Here is a 20674-nt window from a genome sequence, read left to right as displayed (position 1 = left end):
AGCCTACTGAAGAACCACGAACGAACCACATACCCGAATAGCCAAGAACTAGAAATCCGATTTCAACCCACATACCAGAGCCACGAAGTCCTGTTATCTTCTCCACCACATCTACAATGTGAAGACCACATAGCACCGAAACCATAACCCTAACCCTAACCCTAATCCTAAATCAGGTTATTTTTCCCCCTTTTAATGTGTTTTGGTTTATCGATTTCTGATTGGGTTTTTTTGTTATATATTTATGCTCTGATAAATAGGCTGATTATTTATATTTATTTTGAAATCAGGTTATTTTTTTCCCTTTTAATGTGTTTTGGTGTATCGATTTCTGATTGGGTTTTTTTGTTATATATTTATGCTCTGATAAATAGGCTGATTGTTTATATTTATTTTGAAATCAGGTTATTTTTCCCCATTTTAATGTGTTTTGGTGTATTGATTTCTGATTTGATTTTTTTGTTATATATTTATGCTCTGATAAATAGGTTGATTGTTTATATTTATTTTGAAATCAGGTTATTTTTCCCCCTTTTAATGTGTTTTGCTGTATCGATTTCTGATTGTGTTTTTTTGTTATATTTTTGTGCTTTGATAAATAGCCTGATTATTTATATTTATTTTGTTATTTGAGCTCTGATTAAGTCCATGATTGTTTTTTTTTTTTTTTTATGTATTTGAGCTCTGATTAAGGCCATGATTGTTTAATTTTTTTTTGTTATGTATTTGAGCTCTGATTAAGAAGCTGGTTGTTTATATTTTTATTAGTAAGTTCTTGAGCTCTGATTAAGTCCATGATTGTTTATTTTATTTTATTATGTATTTAAGCTCTGATTAAGAAGCTGGTTGTTTATATTTTTATTGGTAAGTTTTTGAGCTCTGATTAAGTCCATGATTGTTTATTTTATTTTGTTATGTATTTAGAATCTGATTAAGTCCATGATTGTTTTTTTTTTTTTTGTTATGTATTTGAGATCTGATTAAGAAGCTGATTGTTTATATTTTTATTGTTATGCTTTTGAGCTTTGATTAAGAATATGATTCTTTATATTTTTGTTCCTATATTAGTTTGAGCTCTGATTAAGAACCTGATTGATTGTTTATATTTTTCTTCCTATATTTTTGAGCTTTGATTAAGAATTTCACTCTGATGTACATTGGTGAATCATCATAAAGAAAAATAGAAGTCCAAATCAGAGGCGAAAATCACTCTGAATCCCTCTTTTTTTGTTTTCTGAATTTCTATTTGATGAGCCGTCAAGTCTGAGGTATGTGTATTGGCTGATTGTTTTACACTAGTTTCTTTCTTTAATGTACATTGGTGCAATTGGATTGAGGATGACTACCATTGGTGCAATTGGACCTTGGAGCAAGGGGAATATCAACTAACTTCTTCTAATGTTGGTAAAAAAGTTTTCTTGCAAGGCATTATTTCTTTGTAAAGTATTTAGAAGTATCGCACACATATCAGTTATTATTATTATTGACTAATTATGTTAAGTGGAACTCATGTTTTTCAAACTTGATTGGATAATTGGGTACTTAATTGTTCTAATAATCATTGCAGGTTTATACATATTAGTGCAAGGAACATATTCTCATTTGCACACCTTGCTGTCATCTTCCCCAAGTATATTATTTAGCATATTCTTTACCGTTTCAATATTAATTCTTCTCTTTTTTGGTTTATAAGTAAAGCTTTAATGGTATGCCACTTGTGATGTTGTGATCTTCCTATATGTGAAACTTAATTCTCGTTTATTTTGTTGGGACTGCTACATTTAGCTGTTACTGAAACGTTGGAATTGATATGATTTTCTTCACACATTGGATATTATGAACTGAATTTCTTGGTACTGCCTCTCTTCTATTTGACCTGATGTTATTTTGGTTCATGTTAGACATGTCATCATCATCATCATCATCAATGTCTTCCTCATTTGCTAAACATACCTCAAGTCAACCACTGTGCTTCTGTGAGGTCAAACCCACATTGAAGTACTCAATTACAGCAAAAAATCCTGGACAAGCCTTCTTAGGGTGTCCAAACTACAACACAGAGGTAATGGATAGCTCATTCTTGTACATACATTAAGGTTTTCTGTACTGCATTCATTAATATTCTTGTTTTTGTATGCTCAGGGATTACCATTCTGCAAGTATTTCAAATGGGCAGATAGTAATCAAGTAATTGAGCTCTAAATCCGAGAAAGAATTGATGAGCTGCTACGGAAGGAGAGAGATCTCGAGAAGATAGTCGAGCTGCTCGAAAAGAGGGAAATTGACCTTCGCAAGATAGTGGATCAGCTCGATAAGGAGTTGGTGCATCATGCACAACTTTCTGAAAGTAAGCGTTTAGTGTCACTAATAGGAATGTATTGGGCTGCTGCATTAGTACTCTGTTTTCTTTTTGAACGTTGGCTTCTGTTTTGAACTATTTCACTTTTTGTATTTTGATGTTTGAATTACCCGTTGTTGGCTGTTGCAATATTTTGGCTCATGAATATTTGTAGGCTTTTGTACTTTAGACTTGGAAGGAGTCTATTTGATGAACCCACATTGTAATTATTCCCTGAAGGTGTTTGGAGAAGTTGGTGTGAATGTACAAAACGCCTGCACCGAATTGAACTTCTCTAGACTTTATTAGACTTTTGAACTTTGTAATTGGTCTTGTAATGTTAAGATCCATTTATGTATCTGTAAATATTCTGTATTTTGAAGTAGTAAGTTCTTAATGGAGTACATTGGTGCACATAAGAACTTCTCTAGATTTTATAACAGGACATGTCCTGTTATTTTTCCAATAGGAGGCAAGCTAGCCGGTCCTGTGAAGTCAATGCCAAATGATGCTATAATTGCAAACGTACCCAATCGAACGCCAATCTGCATCCTAGTTGTTCTCTTCTAGTACATCATTCATCTTCTCTTCTAGTAACTTACCATTAGTGCAATCACCCCTTCGACCTGCATACACTAATTGCCAGCAATACTCTTCGGCTACTTTCAGAGAGATTGTTTTGGAGGTCAAAAGCAGTGGTACGTACTTGAAGATCCGGTACGGCTAATTAAGAGAGTCAAATGACCTCCAATTGAGGGTAGTTCATCAATGTCGCATATATTTATGTTTACACAACAATAACTGTTACCCAAACACAATTGGCCAGCTCTGATCAAGTCCATACTTGGTATTATAAATGCAACAGAAAAATCACAGACATCATTCCATACAGCTGTCATTAAATATCATTCCAATAACGCCTTAAATCTGCAGTTTTACCATGACATGCATAAATCAACATCTTTCCACTTTCTTTACAATTTATCAACATAACCACCAAAATCTGAAAATGACTGCCATAATAATTGCTGCATACATCGTTCCAAAGTCTTATACATACCCATAAATTGATTAAATAGATACATATTAAAAAAGTCATCAACTTCTAACTCCCACTTGTACGTGACTTCTGAAATAAATATACCTCAAAACTGCTCCCAACATACTACCAAAATAGCAGCAGGTTCCATTGGTCCTATGAATTCAATGCCAAATGAGACTGTCGTTAGAAAGATCCTGCATATTAAATTAATTTCTACCAATGTACACCCTAAACTACTACCAAATCTACTCCATTTGATTAAATATATATATGTTTATTTATTTTAAATGGGATTTGTCTGCACTACCAAAACTGTCAATCTAGCCGACCAACTAACAATTGTAATTGACATAAATATTGAAGTAAAAGGAGAAGAAGAAGATGAATATTATAAAATATTCATCCAAATTACATACTCAATATCATTGCTGTGGTTGTGATCCATCAAACTCAATGTGCAACGGTTGTGATCCGTCCAACCCAAATTACATTTGTAAATAATAACAACTAGTGTATTAGCTGTGATGTCGACAAATGTCATTAAAATAGCATTAAACTACGGGGATCCACTTACACTTTGTTGAGTTTGAATTACTGTTTCTGGTGATTGGGTTCCCCTAATGTCATATGCTAGTATGCTGTCTGGAATAGCCTGATGATAAAATTTCGTAAAAAGTACAGCAATAGACTTGAAATAGTCCAAGCATAAATAATAACTTATTTATTTTATCTGCAAGTGTCCAATATTGGAGACGTCTAAATCGGAGGGGCCAAATAAGCTCCTGCAAGTGTCCAACATGATACCCCAAAAATGATGCTTTCCAGTTCTAAAAATGACTTAAAGATGATCCATTTTGCCTTTTCAAATCGTTTTGCAAGCAGAATAAGAACAAGAACAACTTCCAAATAATAGAATGTTTGAAGAACAACAGAAAATCAAGGAATAGCCAAGAAAGAAATACATCTAACTCAACCGTGGCAGTGGCGTGGCAGTGGAAGAAGTAGAGCAGAAATTTCGTTACACCCACGTCGTTCGGCGGCTAAAATCTAGAATGTGTGAGCACGGCGTCTAACCGCAACATGGCATTCCGTCCACGGCAGTGACCACATACACAGACGGAATCGGAGAGGGAGAGAGTTTCAGAGCTCGGTCGGAGAGAGAGAGTTTCAGAGCTCGGTCGGAGATCCAGGGAGTTTCAGAACGCCTAAATGCACCGCATACACAAACGGAATCGGAGAGAGATAGAGTTTCAAAGCTCGGTCGAAGAGAGAGAGTTTCAGCTCGGTCAACTGCGAGCTCGGTTGGAGAGAGAGCTCGGTCGGAGAGAGAGGGAGTTTCAGAATGCCATGATTCTAGGTCTGCACTTTCCCTCCCATTTTCCCGCATATTTCAATCGGGTTCTTTTTTTTTTAATTATTAATTTAAATGATGTGGCACTGTCACGTCAGACGGTTCCGTGCCGGTTACGCAACGGCGGTTGCAAATAGAAGAACCGTAAAAAAAATAAAAAAAAAAAAAAAAAAAAAAGCCGTAATTTAAGAGGAGGAAAAAAAAAAAAAAAAAAAAAAAAAAAAAGAACAAGAACTAGAAATAAAAAAGAGAGAAACCATTTCCTTTGTACCTCTGCCCAGATTTTTGTACCCATTCCAGCGTCCCTCCCTCGTTCTGCTCCCTCCATATTGTACAGAATCAAAGAGTTCGTCCGATGCCATCCTTCCGTCCACGCGGCAAAGATCTTTTTCAGGTGAAGACCTTTGTTTTCAGCCTGCTCCCCTCCCACCTCCCTCACTCCCACACGAATCCGAGCTGTAAGTTTTGTTTTCCCCCATTTTTTGTTTACATTTCAGACCAGTCATTACTAGATATTGTTGTAGTCTGTCTTTGATGTTAAAATAATGAAATATTTTAGTGGCTACTTTTATTGATGTTAAGGTTATCCTATTGCAGGCCATAGTGAACCAAAATTATGCGTGTAAACTTTATTCTCCGGCACCCTGCTAATATGCATCTTCAATTCTGTACATATCCCGGTGATAGTCTTTCGGTGGTGGGCTGCCCTTATTGGAGAGTGGCTCCTCCCTCTAACATCATGAGCCCAACAGCGAAATGGTGCTGCTGGTGGAGGTGGAAACGGTGGCCTCCTCTCAAATCCTTTCCTTTCATTAAAGAAGGCATTCCTTCCTCCATCGGTACCCATCCCTCCCCCATCCTTCCATCCCTGCGGCGGACAATTTCCAAACACTCCAGATATCACGCAATCAAACAGAGTATTCAAACAAATCCTCATCGAACTTCCGAACACTTCCAATTCAAACAACTTCTAATTAAGAATTGATCGTCAAGCGGGAAGGAGTTAGATTTGGGAAGTTTTTATTTTTTAAATATTTTATATGGGCCATTAAAAAAATAGCATGTGGCATCGGTCAAATTTCGGTTGAATCTCTCGGTCCTTCTAGCATTGTCCTTGCATTGATGGCCGCTGCTGTGCTAGCAGTAGTTCAAACATCAATTTTCATTAAAAGGGTCTGTCGTGTAACAAAGGCCAAAAACAGACACTACAGCCTGAAAGATGATATGTTTCTCGTCAATAAAAAATGGGTGAAATCACTTCAAACAATATCCTGTATTATAGTTATTAGCAGAATGTCCACACGCAGGTCATTACCGGCCGCGGGGGGGGGGGGGGAATCACTTTCCTGCTTACCTAATGTGTCTTGAAACTTAAACATCACTTAAATGTCATCCTTTCCTTTCTTTGTTTTTAAAGTGTCCTTCTGTCCCTAAGAAGATTACTTCTCCAAGGCCATTTGACAACATGATTTCCATTTGGATTTTGGACATAGGGCTAACTTTAACACAAGTCCTAATCAACATTAATGAGAAAAAAAGATCATACCTTTAATTCTCTCACCTTTTAAAATTTTCTACTTCAAAGGATATCATTCTTCAGTTTTTCATTCCCACGCCTATGCTGAGTTTTCAGATCTCTTAGAATTTACAGATATTATTACAATGTCTATTTTGAGATATTATTCTCTTCTATATCTGCTATGCAACTTTAGAATGCAGATTAGGCAAAGATCAGGCGAGCTTTGCTGCAACAATGGAATAGAAGTAACGTGGAAACTAGAAAGCATCAATCCAATAACAATATTCTAAAATCAACATTAGGCAATTTTCATCTATTTAATTTGATAATGCTACAGATAAAAAATAAAAAAAAGGGCCAAGAAACCATTTTCGAAAATAGATTTCCCTTCCACAAAAAAGTTTAAATAAACAATAAGAATAATGTTAAAAAACTTTGCTGCCATTCTACTCCCTTTTGGATTTTGAGAGAGCCCTCTTTCTCTGCCCAAGCATATAGCTGTACATGTGTGGACTGCCTGCAACATATGCTATTTTATCAATTGAGGTCCAAACAAAATACTGACCAACTAGAAAAATGAGGTGTTATCTTTCAAAGAAGAATGCTGAGTCATGCCAGGCACATAAATTCCAAGGCAAACAATTGAGGCATAGAAGTAATCAAATGCGAAGTTCCACTGGGTTGGCATCCTTATACAGTACTTTTCAGATGCCTGCAAATAGATTTCCCTTCCACAAAAAAGTTTAAATAAACAATAAGAATAATGTTAAAAAACTTTGCTGCCATTCTACTCCCTTTTGGATTTTGAGAGAGCCCTCTTTCTCTGCCCAAGCATATAGCTGTACATGTGTGGACTGCCTGCAACATATGCTATTTTATCAATTGAGGTCCAAACAAAATACTGACCAACTAGAAAAATGAGGTGTTATCTTTCAAAGAAGAATGCTGAGTCATGCCTGGCACATAAATTCCAAGGCAAACAATTGAGGCATAGAAGTAATCAAATGCGAAGTTCCACTGGGTTGGCATCCTTATACAGTACTTTTCAGATGCCTGCAAGCACCTCAGTTTGGTCAGTTAACTCGTTTTTAACATTTAGTTTCGTATGTATTGCAAGCTATTTGTTGAAATGAAATGCTTTTCAAGCTTGGGGCAAACTACAAGATAATGAACAAACTGCATTTCAAAGCATTGTGAGCAGAAAGCAGAAGATGAGTATTGGACAGTCACCTAACTTGGCTTCCCCAGACTAACACTCATATTGACCAATTTTTTTTCTTTTGTATATCACCTTTTGAAAACGATTGACACAGATGATGGATTCAGCATATAAGCCAGTTCAATGCTTACCAAGAGATTGAGAAAAAAATTCATGAAATTGTTATCTCTGTAGAATCTAGTATGCAGATCTAAAGGCTAAGAGATTGCTTTCTAGAGTCTGAATTTGAGCAATTCTTCATTAATGACCCGAAGATAGGGCCAGAGAGAGAGAGAGAGAGATGAAATAAAAACAATAAACAGTTGCGGCAATTTTACATCAAGAGAAACTTCCTACTCCACGAAAATAATGATGCAAAGGAAAGCATTTGGACACTTGGCCAATATGCTACTAACAAAGCCCCACTATTGCAACTTCAATTTAATATACACAACAACACACCAAACTTAAATTTTGTGTAGACATCAGGTGATCAGTTCAAGAGGTATTAGTGTCCACCAAAACATACGCATTACAAATTAAGTCTTGATTCAGCATCATTACTTATAAAAAAAAAAAAAAAAAATCTCTTTATTCAGCATCATTAAAATTCTTACCTTGATGTAAGGCAGGGCAACATATATTAGACCAACTTCACTAGTGATACCTGTTGGATACAACAACAAAAAGGAGCTATACCTGCATTGCATGTATAATTTTAATGAAGAAAACCCATCATTCTTGTTCCAAGCAGTGGGCACAAATGACAGTTTATACCTGAGCCACAAAAGCCATGAAGGTGCAAAACCAAGCGCCTCCTTCATCCCAAAGAAAGAATACCGAATAATCTGTAGTAACAAAATATTGGCTCAAAAATGACTTCTTGTATTCTTTTCCAAACTATATTTTTTTTCTTGGACGAATTCTTTTCTACCCTATGTTCTGCAATAAAAATAAATCAACATGATTATAACTGATATCAGGCTCCAGTACATTTTGAGGATCGAAAATAAAATCCCCGGTTCTTTAATCTATTCTGGTATATAAAGAGTACCTTGAAGCACAATAGGGTTGACATCTCACATGTTCAATCTTAAGCTAGGAACTGCATTTTTAACTTCTATTCAAACTTAATCATTGCAATTGATTCTCCATGGATTCAAGATGTTACTTCAAACTTAAATTTGTAGAAGTACTTAAAGAAATCCAAATGACCAAATTTAGAAATACACACTCACAGGGCTAGGTTCAGTAATTTTTTCGTACACATAGTGTGCATGCAGTGTTCACTGTTTACCACATAACCACTCATCTAACATAAATACAGAACAAAATACGAAAAGAAAATGCAGTTGATGTATATAGCAAGTAAAACTGAAAATCATGCAATACTTGCCTCGGTGATGGACCAACTGATCACCAGGGAGGTCACAAGTATGTGACTCTGAGTCTGCCAATCATGAGCTCCGTCCGTCACAGAAAGATTTAGAAATGAAATGAACAATAATTTGATAGTTGGGTATTAACTACTATTACGCAAGAATAGCTTTGGTTGAGACCTGAGGGAAACTCCACAAGATACCCCACGTCAAATACAACCTGGAACCAATCTGTGGCAGTGTTGCTGTTATCGGAGATCTCACCAGGCCTTTGTATTAATTACGAACACAGAGTTATTAATTCTGTTTCAAAACAAAACCTTTTCTTTTTCTAAATTACGGAGCAAAGAAAGATTACTCACCCACTAGAACATGAATAATCTGTTAGACAAAGGAAAATAAAATGTTAGAAAAAGAAACAGAAGGAAAAAGAAAAGAAAAGAAAAAAGAACCGAACAGATCTGAGACTTCGACCTGATTTGAGGGTTTAAGAAATAATTTCCCAGAAAACATTTATCCATATAAGACTGGAAAAAAGTGACGGAGGTATTAGTACCTCCAAGAGGGCGGCGGTTTGAGCGAGCTGAAGCGGGCGTTGGACGGCGTCGTAAACGTGTTCATGGCCGGACTCCCCGAGTGTCTGGACCGCAAGGTACAAGACTTTAAGCCTGAGATAGATAAAGGGTAGAGAATGAATTTCTTCGGGCATTGTTAATAAAAGAAGGAAGAGGGTAGAAGGATCACATCCAGAGAAATGTGATTGTTGGCATACCATCCGAAGAGGACGGTCCAATTGTAAAGAGTGAGGTATAGGCGTCTGAGGAGCAACCAAAACTGAGCAGCCATTGGAGAGAGAGAGAGAGAGAGAGGAGGGTAGTTTAGGCTAAAAAGTCTATAGAGAGGCAGGATTTTTATTGTCTTAATTACAATGTAGGAATGGAGATCAGATGGGGGGTGAAGAATTTAAGAGGTGTAGGCGAAGGAGCTCAACCAGAATTATCAGAAAGACAGATAAAGACTGAGAGAGAGAGATTACAGAGAGGAAGAGAGAGTCTTGCCCCTGGGAATGTCTTAATTTTCTCGTAACTCCCAACCCACAACCGTATAATTACTGATTTCCGATCTCGTACGCAGAGGGGACCATCGGAGGTTTTGACTGCTGGTGAGGACCAACTTGTTCTTGTCGCTGGGGCGAGGCCTGATTTTAACGTTTGGATGTTACCTTAATTGAGTTTTTTTATAAATAATAACAAATTAAATATGTGAAGTAAATTATATAAAATTCATAAGTTTAGATAGGTTTAAATGTTAAGATAAGTTTATTATTATTTATAAGAAATTTAAAAAAATTATGGATCTCACGTATAAAGGTGTATTGAGTTGAAAAATATTGTAAATCCTGTATATAAGAAGGTTTTGAATTGAGATGAATTTAGTAATTTAAGAGTTTGGTATTTAGATGCTAGATTTAGTTTAAAATTAGGCTGAACTGAGTTGATCTCAGCTAAATCTTGCAACCAAACAAGGCCTAAACTGTTTCATGTCCGATCAGTCTAGTCGGTTTTACATTAGATCAAATTTATTTATCATTCATTTTCTCATCATCTCATAATATAATATGATATATTTATAAATAAAATATAATAAATAATCTCTAATCATCTAATATCATTATGAAATGATGAGACTTAAGATGATGAATAAAATTACTCTTTGCATTATCATCTTTGACTCAGAATCATTTAATAGAATAATTTAACTAATCTCATATTTTATTAGGGGAAACTACTTTTTGTGAACATAATTCTGCTGAGATAGGAGTGATTTTGAGAGATCATAATGGTAATATTGTAGTAGCTTGTAATAAAGCTGAAAAGGAAGTTTATTCTACTAAATTTTATTGAGACTACTGCTTTGTTAAGGAGATTATAATTGTGTGCTCAATGGGATGTTTCGAAAGTTTTGTTAGAAACTGATTATTTGATATTTGTCAAGTCTTTAAATGATAATGTTGAAATCCTAACAGACTTTGATTTTCTTCTATAGGATATTCGCAGGCTTTTGAGAGGTTTTCAAGAAGTAAGAATTGTGCAGATTAATTGGCTAGATATGCATGGAAAGTTGATGACAGTGTGATGTAGTGAGATTATTGTCCTTCATTTGTAAGTTAAGCTATTTGACTTAATAAAAACTCTATTTATAAGGATTTTATTTAATGCGAATGCATGAATTTCTCATTATAAAAAATAAATAAATAAAAAGGACTTATACCTAGAATTTCTCTTAGAATTTGAATTTCTTTTCTTTACTGAAGAGGACAATACCAATTTGACCTAATTACACGTGTACATGTGGCATTTTTCAACAAATACCAAACTAAGGCTGTGTTTAGAGGTGTAACAAGTCTGATTTGGTTCAATTTTAAACAAATCCAATTACGTATCGGTTACTTTTCTAAACCGGTACTTTAATTTTACCGATTTTCAGTCTGGTTCAGTCTAATATTTTGATTTTAATATAATAATAATATATTATAATATATATTATAATTGTATTATATACTATAATAATATATAATAATATATAATATAGTATATTATGATATATAGTAATATAGTATTAATATAACTATTAATATACACTATATAATATTAGTATAACTACTAATACAATAAATAAAATGATATAAGATTTTAAAATTTAATATTATATTAATTAGTAATTTATCATATAATACAAACTATTTTATATATAACTATATATTGTATATAAAAATTATATACAATAGACAAAATTTAAAAAAATATATATGAACCGGTTGGTCCGGTTTTAGAAAAATAAAAATAAAAACCGGATTGATTTTGATCAGTTTTAAGAAAAATAAAATTGGTACCGGATTGAACCAAAGTCGGGACTGAACCGATCCCACTGGTTTGGTTCATTCCGGTCCGGTTTACTGGTTCACCAGTTTTTTTACACCCCGAGCTGTGTTTGGTTCCTCAACTCATCTCATCTAATCATTACAATTTTGCTAACTTGTAATACAAAATATAATAACTAATTCAAAATTTTCAAATTTTAAAAATATTTTATTCAACTTTCCTCTCAACTCAACATCCAAACCAACCCTAAAACTATTTTGATTGAGAGAGACTTAGTTAAGATCAACTCAGTTTAGTCTAATTTTAACCTGAGTCTAATATCCAAACACACAGCTTTCAAATTACTAAACTCATCTCAACTCAAAACTTCCTTACACGAGGGATTCACAACATTTTTTAATTTTTTATAAATAGTATTAGATTCATCTTAATATTCACACACATTTAAATTCATTTTAGATGAACTCCACTTAACTCACTTCACCTACTCAACTCAAAACTATTCATAAAGAATTTAACTCAGTTCAACATCTAAACGCAGCCTTAAGTGTGTGAAAAGAAAAATAAAACTTCAAAAGGATTATAAGATCAATAAGTGGGTCATCCTTAGATGTTGAAGAAATTTTAGATAATTTATGAATAATAATAATAAAATAATGAATAATAACAAAAAAATAATAAACTATTTATGAATTAATGGTGAATAGTATTGATACCAAAAACAATCTATATTAATTTTTTACAGTTCGTCAAGCGGAATGCGATTCCACCAATATGATTAATAGTTATTTAGTTTGGGTTATATTTAGTTGTGGTTAGGAAAAGCTATAAAATGATGTGAATGACCATAAAGTTTTTATTTAAAAATAAAAATAAAAAGATATTTAAATCCAATTAGTAACATTATGCACAATCCAAACCTTGTAAGTTTGGCATGCATGCCAATTACCATCTATTGTTCTATGGAATGAGCTTCATTCTTAGAGATATAAATAAATAAATACACCTCATAAAATAATTTTGAAACTTTGAGATGATCTTTACGTGTCTTTAATTGTCTTGTGTGACAAGTACAAGTACACATATATAAGTGGCATTACTACAAAAGATCCCTTGCCATGTGACTTCTAAGTTCTCTAAACCATTAAGATATTGCAGTGAGAAGTATACACATAATTAAGATTCCTTCTAGATATCTATATTTTTGTACTTATGCTAAAATTTAGAATGAGAGATAGATATATAAAGTATATCTTATAATATTTATTGAATATTTAAGACCTCCTAAAAAACTTATAAAATAGATATTTCGAAGCTCGCTTTATTTATTTATTTATTGAGAATTCAAATAAAAATTTTATTGATCATTAGGAAATTTTTAAGAAGATTGCCTCGATTTGTAATAAAAATATCGCTCGTTACAAGTTTAGAGTGTGTAAACTCATTACAAACCCTTTGAAAAATTGAGACTCGTCGTAAAAGTTTTTCGAAGAATTTATCAGAGATTTACACAAATCATTTTGCACCTCAAATTATCATCTATTTTCATTATGTCATGAATTACGAAAAATTTTTATTCACAACTTAAAATATAAAAAGTTACAACAAAATCTCTTTATTTAAGAAACAAGTTTAAAATTATGAATAATTTAGAATATGCATTGAAACTTTTTCGTTTTGGATGGTAGTTGAGAATAAAAATTGTATTTTCTTTCAAATTGCAATGAATTTTGGATTCAAGAAATTTTAAAAAATAGATATTTTATGATTTGACCTATAATTGAACCATTAAAATAAAGATATATGAAAACAAAAAATAAAAGAAATGATTTTCCATAAAAGGAAAATAAAATATATATATTTTGCAAGATTTAGATTTTTAAGAGTTAGAGAGTGATAAATACATTAGGCGTAGCCCCATGGATTTGCTCACCCAAAATTACCGCTCGAGTATTTTAATTTTTTTTTATTAATGGTTAAAAAAAGTAAATATTATTGAAGTTGTGATTTTTTTAATAGTTAAGGATATTTAAAAAAGTTTGAAAGAAAATTAGAAAAAAAAAGTTCAATTTAAACTAGTGGTACATTTGAGGGGGCAAATTCATAAGATTCATAACAGCACTCTTAGACGATTTTCACTACTTTTATATTTGTCTGGTTGAGTAATTTTTACATATTTCTAAAAGATTATTCTATTCAGCAATCATACACTACATACTTATTAAGTAGAAAAACTTTTTTTTTTCTCAATAAATATATGGTGTATGGTTGCCGAATAGAATTTTTTGTACTAGAATACAAATATGCAATACTCTCATAAGAGTATTTAATAATTTTTTTAGATTATTATTCATTATCTTAATTTTTATTATCTTCTCATTATTTTATAATATGACATTTATTATATTTTATTTAAAAATTTATCTTCTAATACTATATCATATGATAAATGCTTAACATAGATCCCTTATATGTTACCTGTTTTACGTGGGATAACGACTGGTGATACCGCCGTGACAAATGGTACTTTAAAAGTGAGCAAAAGTAGGGCGAGATGACGAAATCCAACTTGATAACCATAGGTAGTTCATCTTCCAACACGATGGCCCTGTGCGAGTGCGACCAAACAAGTTAGCGTTAATGTCCGAATCGCCAGCCAGGAGGGAGGGAGGCCCATTCATCATGGATCTCAACGATCCTATGTTTAACTGTAGCGTCGGTGCTCACATGAAAAAGGTATAAATGAATCCAATAAAGTTCGAAACCCACTCCAACGGTCCTTTTTGATCTTTCCGCGAATCTTTAGCCATCAAAAGAAAGAAAGAAAACTCCCTGTGACTTCGTAAAACTCACAGGAAAACACAGCACTGTCGGATTCCTTTTTTTTCTTTTTTACACAAAAACCGCAAAAATCCTTCCTCCATCCATCACTTCCTTTTTGTTCTATACAAACGACACGCAACCCCTCCCATAATGCATTTGGTGGGAGAGGCCACGTGTCTGTGAAGCTTTACTCTCTCTCTCTCTCTCTCCTTCTTCACAAGCTGTAGACAGACACTGAAGGTTACATAAGTAGGCTATTAATGCCCTTACAGCTCTGATCCGTTCACCTCCTCCATTCATTTTTTTGGAGCGGGCTTTAGGGTGGTTTTTACTGTGAAGCAAAGACAACCAGTTTCTGATCTGATCTTAGTCAGAAACCGATTGGGGATGATGAGGCTTCAGTACCGGCCTCATAGAGGAGGAGCACTGGCTGGGCTTTTGGTGCTGCTCTTTCCGGTGTTCTTGCCCAGTTTGTTCAGTCCTCTAGGCCATGCTTCGCCTTCCATGTTCTCGGTAATATTCACATTATTTACTTGGAATCATCTTCTTTACTACTTCGCTAAATGGGTCAATGGATGTTTCCCGGAAAAAGGGTTTTTTTTTTTTTTTTTTTTTCTTGAGCCTCTTTTTCTTGTAAAAAAATTGGATCGAATATTCTGGGTTTTTTTTGTTTGCCATCTTTGGTAATTTGTAATGTTTTGGAGAAGTATTAACGGATAAAGAAAAGGACAGGGGTTGGATCGATTAAATTTTGGATGAATAAGGTTACTTTAAGCCGATTAGGTTGAAATAGGTTATACACTAAGGTCAATTTTGGTAGGAACTTTTTTTTTTGATAGGTAATAGGAGATTTTATTCCAAGGAAATAGGGATAGCCCAACTATACAGGAAGTATACAAGAGAATACACCTAACTACAAGCTAAAGCTAATTTTGGTAGGAACTTATGCTAACTTTAAAACGTTGACTATGAAGTGTTAGGTTTTCTTGAGTTGAATCAGTTGATTTTACTACGATTGCCAACCAGTTGAGCATTAATACTATGGGATTCCAAAGTGACCTTAGCTCTCGGAGATAAAGTAGGAATTGATTATATTTCAGTTTGTGGGTGTAAAACACGATGATGGAACGAATATTCACAAAAAAACACATAAATAAGGATAAAAATGGAAGTGAAATGGGTATGTGGTTTATATTGTTGGAAATTCTTGAGCCTCGTTTGTTTTCGTTGATGAGATGAAATGAATTAAGATAAAAGTTGAAAATTGAATAAAATATTATTAGAATATATTTTTTTAATATTATTGTTGTTTTGAGATTTGAAAAAATTGAATTTTTTATTTTATTTTGTGTGGGAATTTGGAAAAGTTATAATGATTAGATGAGATGTGTTGTGAAAACAAACGAGGCATGATGATCCGCTTGTTCTAAACCTAGTTCCATTTACATGAATTTTATCTTTTGGGGGGCCTAAATTTACAGTTGAATATATTTATCACAAGAAAAACATTAAATCACAGTATGACATTTACAGGAATGGAATGCTCCAAAACCGAGGCATTTTCGTCTTCTCAAGAGTGCTTTACAAAGTGAAACTGTAAGAGAGCAGCAGACATGCTTTTTGAATGATTTTTTGGTTGTCTGAGTAAAATTCTCTTCATGATAAATGTTTTTTTATCAGACAAATGCAGAGCAGTCAGATCTCTGGATTCCTCTGGCCAACCAAGGATTGAGACCTTGTGTTGAATCAACAAAAACCCCTTGTAAGTGATGAGAAATCAGGCTAACAATAAAGAATTTTGCTTTATCTTAAACGTACTGTATGCTACATTAAGTATTGATATTTATTAATCACGATCAAGCATTGACTTTTCATGGATTGACGCTTCATTTTTAGCAGCATTACCTGAGAAATCTCAAGGATACATTCAGGTATTTCTTGATGGAGGGTTGAACCAGCAGAGAATGGGGGTAGGTACCTAACTATTCTAAATGTGAATTTCAATATTTGATCAGAATATTTGGATCTTGAATAGCAATCATTTTCCTGATAAAAGCTTAAGTAACTTGTCTGTTTTGCACGCTCAGGCAGTATTTCTTTTGTATATGTCCTGTATACTTGGGCTTTTGCCTAACCTTTTGATCAATATAAATTTGTTTACCCATAAAAAAAGTAACTTGTCTGTTTCAAGAAGTACTCAGTAGCTCAATTCTTTTGTTTGTTTGTTTGTTTTTTCCCCTTAAAGATATGTGATGCAGTAGCTGTTGCTAAAATACTGAATGCCACACTGGTGATCCCTCATCTTGAAGTGAATCCTGTTTGGCAAGATTCAAGGTAGCTGCAGGATCTATATTTACAAAGACTGTGTTTTGCCTATTTCGTTATCCCAAGGGGCTTTGTACTGAAGTTGCATGTTTATTTTCCTTTGCAGCTCATTCATGGATATATTTGATGTGGATCATTTTATCGATACATTGAAGGATGATATTTCTATTGTGAAAGAGCTGCCATATGAGTTCTTCTGGAGCACAAGGGAGTATTATGCTACAGCAATCCGAACTACTAGGATTAAGACAGCACCAGTTCATGCTTCTGCTAGCTGGTATCTAGAGAATGTGCTGCCTGTACTACAAAGGTTGGTTGCTTCTCAAGTCTTTTATTAGATATAAGGCAAAATATTTTTTCAAATGTATGGTCCAAAGGTAATAGAAGTATGATTTATATGGCTAATTAAAGCCTAAAAGATGGTATGTTTTTTGCATAAACCACAATTTATTGGTGAACTTAGATGCATTCTTTCAATGGAAGATCTAGAATGTTATGAATGCTATATACATACAAGAATGTTTAAGTAAATTGTAAGCAGAAATGGACTATGAGATATAAACATGGGGATAAATGGATTTGAACTATTTGAGATTACTCTGTGTTCCAAATTTCTTCATGCTTATTCATAGAACAGACTATCTTAGATAGGCCATGTCTAGTTGTGTTGTGTACATGTGGAGGCATAGCTATTAATTTACATTGCCCAAAAGTTATAGTTCCAATATGTGACTGAATGACAAGGTGCGTGGCTTTTAAATTAGTATTTTTATGTCTCTGTGTAACATTTACATAGAATGAATGACCTTCAGAAATTACCTAGAATTTTCTAGTTCTTGGATCTCCCGTACACTTGGAACGCCAGTCAGTGGAATCTCTAATGCAAATTACTCGAACATTTTAGCACATATTTGATTGATAGTATTAGATGATTGCTACTTGTTAGTTATGTGTATAAAGTAACTTCCTACATTAAGAATGGAAGAAGGTTGCCAGCTTTTTTGTCTGTGGATGCTCCTGTTGCTCTTGTTTATATATTTTTTCTGGATATTTAATTACATAAAAAAGGAGCCAAGGGGATGCTGCCAAATAGTTTATTGATTTGTACCCTTCAACGCCTCAAAATTGCTTAGGGATTGGCTTATAGGTTTTATGGAATTGGTTTGGACTCTTAATCTGTGTGTTTTCTGAGATTTGAAATGTGTTTGGATGATCAGTTATGGAATTGCTGCGATTGCCCCATTCTCTCATCGTCTGGCTTTTGACAACTTACCTGTGGACATCCAACGGCTACGATGTAAAGTTAACTTCCAAGCTTTAGTTTTTGTTCCTCATGTTAGAGCACTTGGTGATGCTCTTGTCAGCCGCCTCCGCTATCCTTCTGGCAAAAGGGGAGCACTTGGCACCGACTATCTCCAGGAGAGCACAGAAGGGGCAGGGAAGTTTGCAGTGCTACATCTTCGGTTTGATAAAGTATGCCCATTTCTACATACCATGCACATATATTGTATCTCTGGCTTTTGAGAATTTTCTAAGACTATGGTCTGAAGGTTTGGGCGACAACATATTTGACATTATTGTGAAGGGTAACTTGCTCAATTTACTTCAGTAAGCATGGGTTTCCTGACTAGTCACTACAGGTTTGAGCCTGCTCTATTTTCAAGATACCTAACAAGTCATCTCTCTTGTAAACCACGTGGACTGTCCACCTTCCAGTGTCTGTACCTGTGGCAGGCATGAAGTCGCTTGGATAGGCATGTCCTAATCATGTGCAGTTACAAAAAAATGATAACTAATATACTGTTCAAGCTATCACACCACAACATTTTATGCTTTTTGTGACAGCCAAAATGTGATGTCAAACATCTGAGACAATCAGTATATCATTGGGCATCTATATCTTTGAGCTCATAAAGTCATTGAGTGGCTGTTTGATTTTGCGGAATCCCATGCCCTCTTTTTTATATTACTCGGGACTGTCAAAATTTTCTGAGTTTATGTTCTAAAGGTTTTGCTACATGATTCCAGGTGCTCATTCGTTAACCTTGTCATTGTGCAGGATATGGCAGCTCATTCAGCATGTGATTTTGGTGGGGGCAAAGCTGAGAAACTGGCTCTAGCCAAATATAGGCAAGCGATCTGGCAGGGAAGGGTTCTTAACTCCCAGTTCACTGATGAAGAGTTGAGAAATCAAGGGCGTTGCCCATTGACACCAGAAGAGATTGGATTGCTTCTTGCAGCTTTGGGCTTTGACAACAGTACTCGGTTATATCTTGCCTCCCACAAGGTTTGTTATGTCTCAACTTGTGTTGTCTAATCTAATTATGGAGAATTGAAATTTACTGTTTTGCTCCCAGAGTTTTGATCTGTAAAATGGTTATGTTTCCCAGGTATATGGTGGAGAAGCTAGGATTTCAACTTTACGAACACTGTTTCCGCTAATGGAAGACAAAAAGAGTCTAGCTTCTGCAGTGGAACGCGCCCAGATTAAAGGAAAGGCATCTTTGTTAGCTGCAGTTGATTACTATGTTAGCATGCATAGCGACATCTTTATATCTGCTTCTCCAGGAAATATGCACAATGCATTGGTAAGTTTTCTTCCTAGGATCTAAACATGAATTTCAATTTGATGGAGGTTATGCTTCTTACTCTGTTCTTGATCAACTTAAAAGTTGTGGCCCATCCACATCAGATCAGTTGGGAAATTTAATGAAGTAGTCACGAGAACTAATGAGCACCTTTCTTTTTTCTTTAATTTTGGATATTTTTTTCCTTTCTAATTTGAGAAAAAAGAGATGAATGTTTCAATAATGGGAAACTCTACAAACTAAACCCTTATCCTACTCCTTTCCAACTATGATGAGGTGGCATAACTCATCAACCTTTGAATTTTTCTTTTGAAAATAGAAAGGAAGATAAACGTGGGATAAGAGTGTGGTTTGTAGAATTACTCTTCGAAAATACAGATTTTTTCAATCGTCCGACTAATATGGAAAAAGAAATTTCTCGAGCTAACTTAACTACCTAAAAAATGAATAAACCTCTGTAAGAATGAAAGTTACTTGCTCTCAAGGGTTATTTTCCTATAATTTATTGACTTATTCTAGAGATGAAGGTTATTTTTTTCCAAAACTTTTATGTGCAGATATTCATATGCAGTATTCTGCAGATTCCATCAAATTTTGACGAATTTTGTGATGTCAACAGGTGGGACATAGAACTTATGAGAACCTGAAGACTATAAGGCCGAATATGGCATTATTGGGCCAACTCTTCCTAAATAAAAGCATTGTTTGGTCAGATTTCCAGCAGGCAGTGATAGAAGGGCATGAAAACAGACAAGGGCAGATCAGAGTTAGAAAACCAAAACAGTCCATATACACATATCCTGCTCCTGATTGCATGTGCAATGCTTGAAGTTACGTGTCTGGTTAAAGCTTTGAGGCTGCTATCTGTCTCACACGATTTGGTACTTACACTATTGTTTGTGTCTACTGGCTTGTATATTGGTAAAATAAGTCATAATCCCATATCTCAAAATTCATAGTCCTGACTCCTGTTCATGTAACGATCCAAGTAAATGTTTGAGGCATTTAATGAGGATGGGAGGGTGATGTTAAAGATGTGTTTGTAATCATCAATTCCTTCAGAATGATTTAGTTTAATTGACAGTACTTCTAATTATGGTGCAAGATTATGATTTCTCGGTTTAAGATTTTGGTTCATCTACAAAAGCAGTATATAGGCCATAGATTGTCACTTTTCATATTTGTTATTGAGAATTATACCTATCTAGAGATATTGACCTGTTTCCTTT

General features: G+C 34.3%; 2 protein-coding genes and 1 long non-coding RNA gene across 4 annotated transcripts; 2 read left to right on the top strand and 1 right to left on the bottom strand.

Moving 5' to 3' along the window:
• Positions 1-4965: 4965 nt before the first annotated feature.
• LOC122317336 lies at positions 4966-5998 on the top strand. Its single transcript, XR_006244419.1, has 2 exons — positions 4966-5189; positions 5329-5998. It is a non-coding gene; the product is annotated as an uncharacterized LOC122317336 (long non-coding RNA).
• A 539-nt stretch (positions 5999-6537) lies between these two features.
• LOC122317335 (very-long-chain (3R)-3-hydroxyacyl-CoA dehydratase PASTICCINO 2A-like) lies at positions 6538-9998 on the bottom strand. The gene is made up of 9 exons (XM_043134349.1): positions 9600-9998; positions 9384-9495; positions 9190-9208; positions 9008-9096; positions 8845-8898; positions 8226-8296; positions 8066-8147; positions 7207-7303; positions 6538-7108 (listed from the first exon to the last, which is right to left on the bottom strand). Exons 1-9 carry the CDS (start codon positions 9671-9673, stop codon positions 7038-7040), a joined length of 669 nt encoding a protein of 222 aa, XP_042990283.1. The 5' UTR covers positions 9674-9998; the 3' UTR covers positions 6538-7037.
• A 4555-nt stretch (positions 9999-14553) lies between these two features.
• LOC122316642 (O-fucosyltransferase 31) lies at positions 14554-20570 on the top strand. 2 transcript variants are annotated; one of them, XM_043133325.1, is made up of 10 exons: positions 14554-15045; positions 16066-16128; positions 16213-16294; positions 16429-16502; positions 16778-16866; positions 16964-17167; positions 18075-18330; positions 18917-19144; positions 19248-19445; positions 20065-20570. In XM_043133325.1, exons 1-10 carry the CDS (start codon positions 14920-14922, stop codon positions 20272-20274), a joined length of 1530 nt encoding a protein of 509 aa, XP_042989259.1. In that variant the 5' UTR covers positions 14554-14919; the 3' UTR covers positions 20275-20570. The 2 variants fall into 2 exon arrangements, with proteins under 2 accessions (XP_042989259.1, XP_042989260.1); XM_043133326.1 differs by having other exon boundaries at positions 14558-15045; positions 16432-16502.
• The last annotated feature ends 104 nt before the right edge of the window (positions 20571-20674 follow it).

The sequence above is a fragment of the Carya illinoinensis genome, chromosome 7 (assembly GCF_018687715.1).
Source record: "Carya illinoinensis cultivar Pawnee chromosome 7, C.illinoinensisPawnee_v1, whole genome shotgun sequence".
Taxonomy (NCBI): domain Eukaryota; kingdom Viridiplantae; phylum Streptophyta; class Magnoliopsida; order Fagales; family Juglandaceae; genus Carya; species Carya illinoinensis.
The sequence above is the reverse complement of the archived record's forward strand: the minus strand, read 5'-3'. Positions and strand labels throughout refer to the sequence as shown.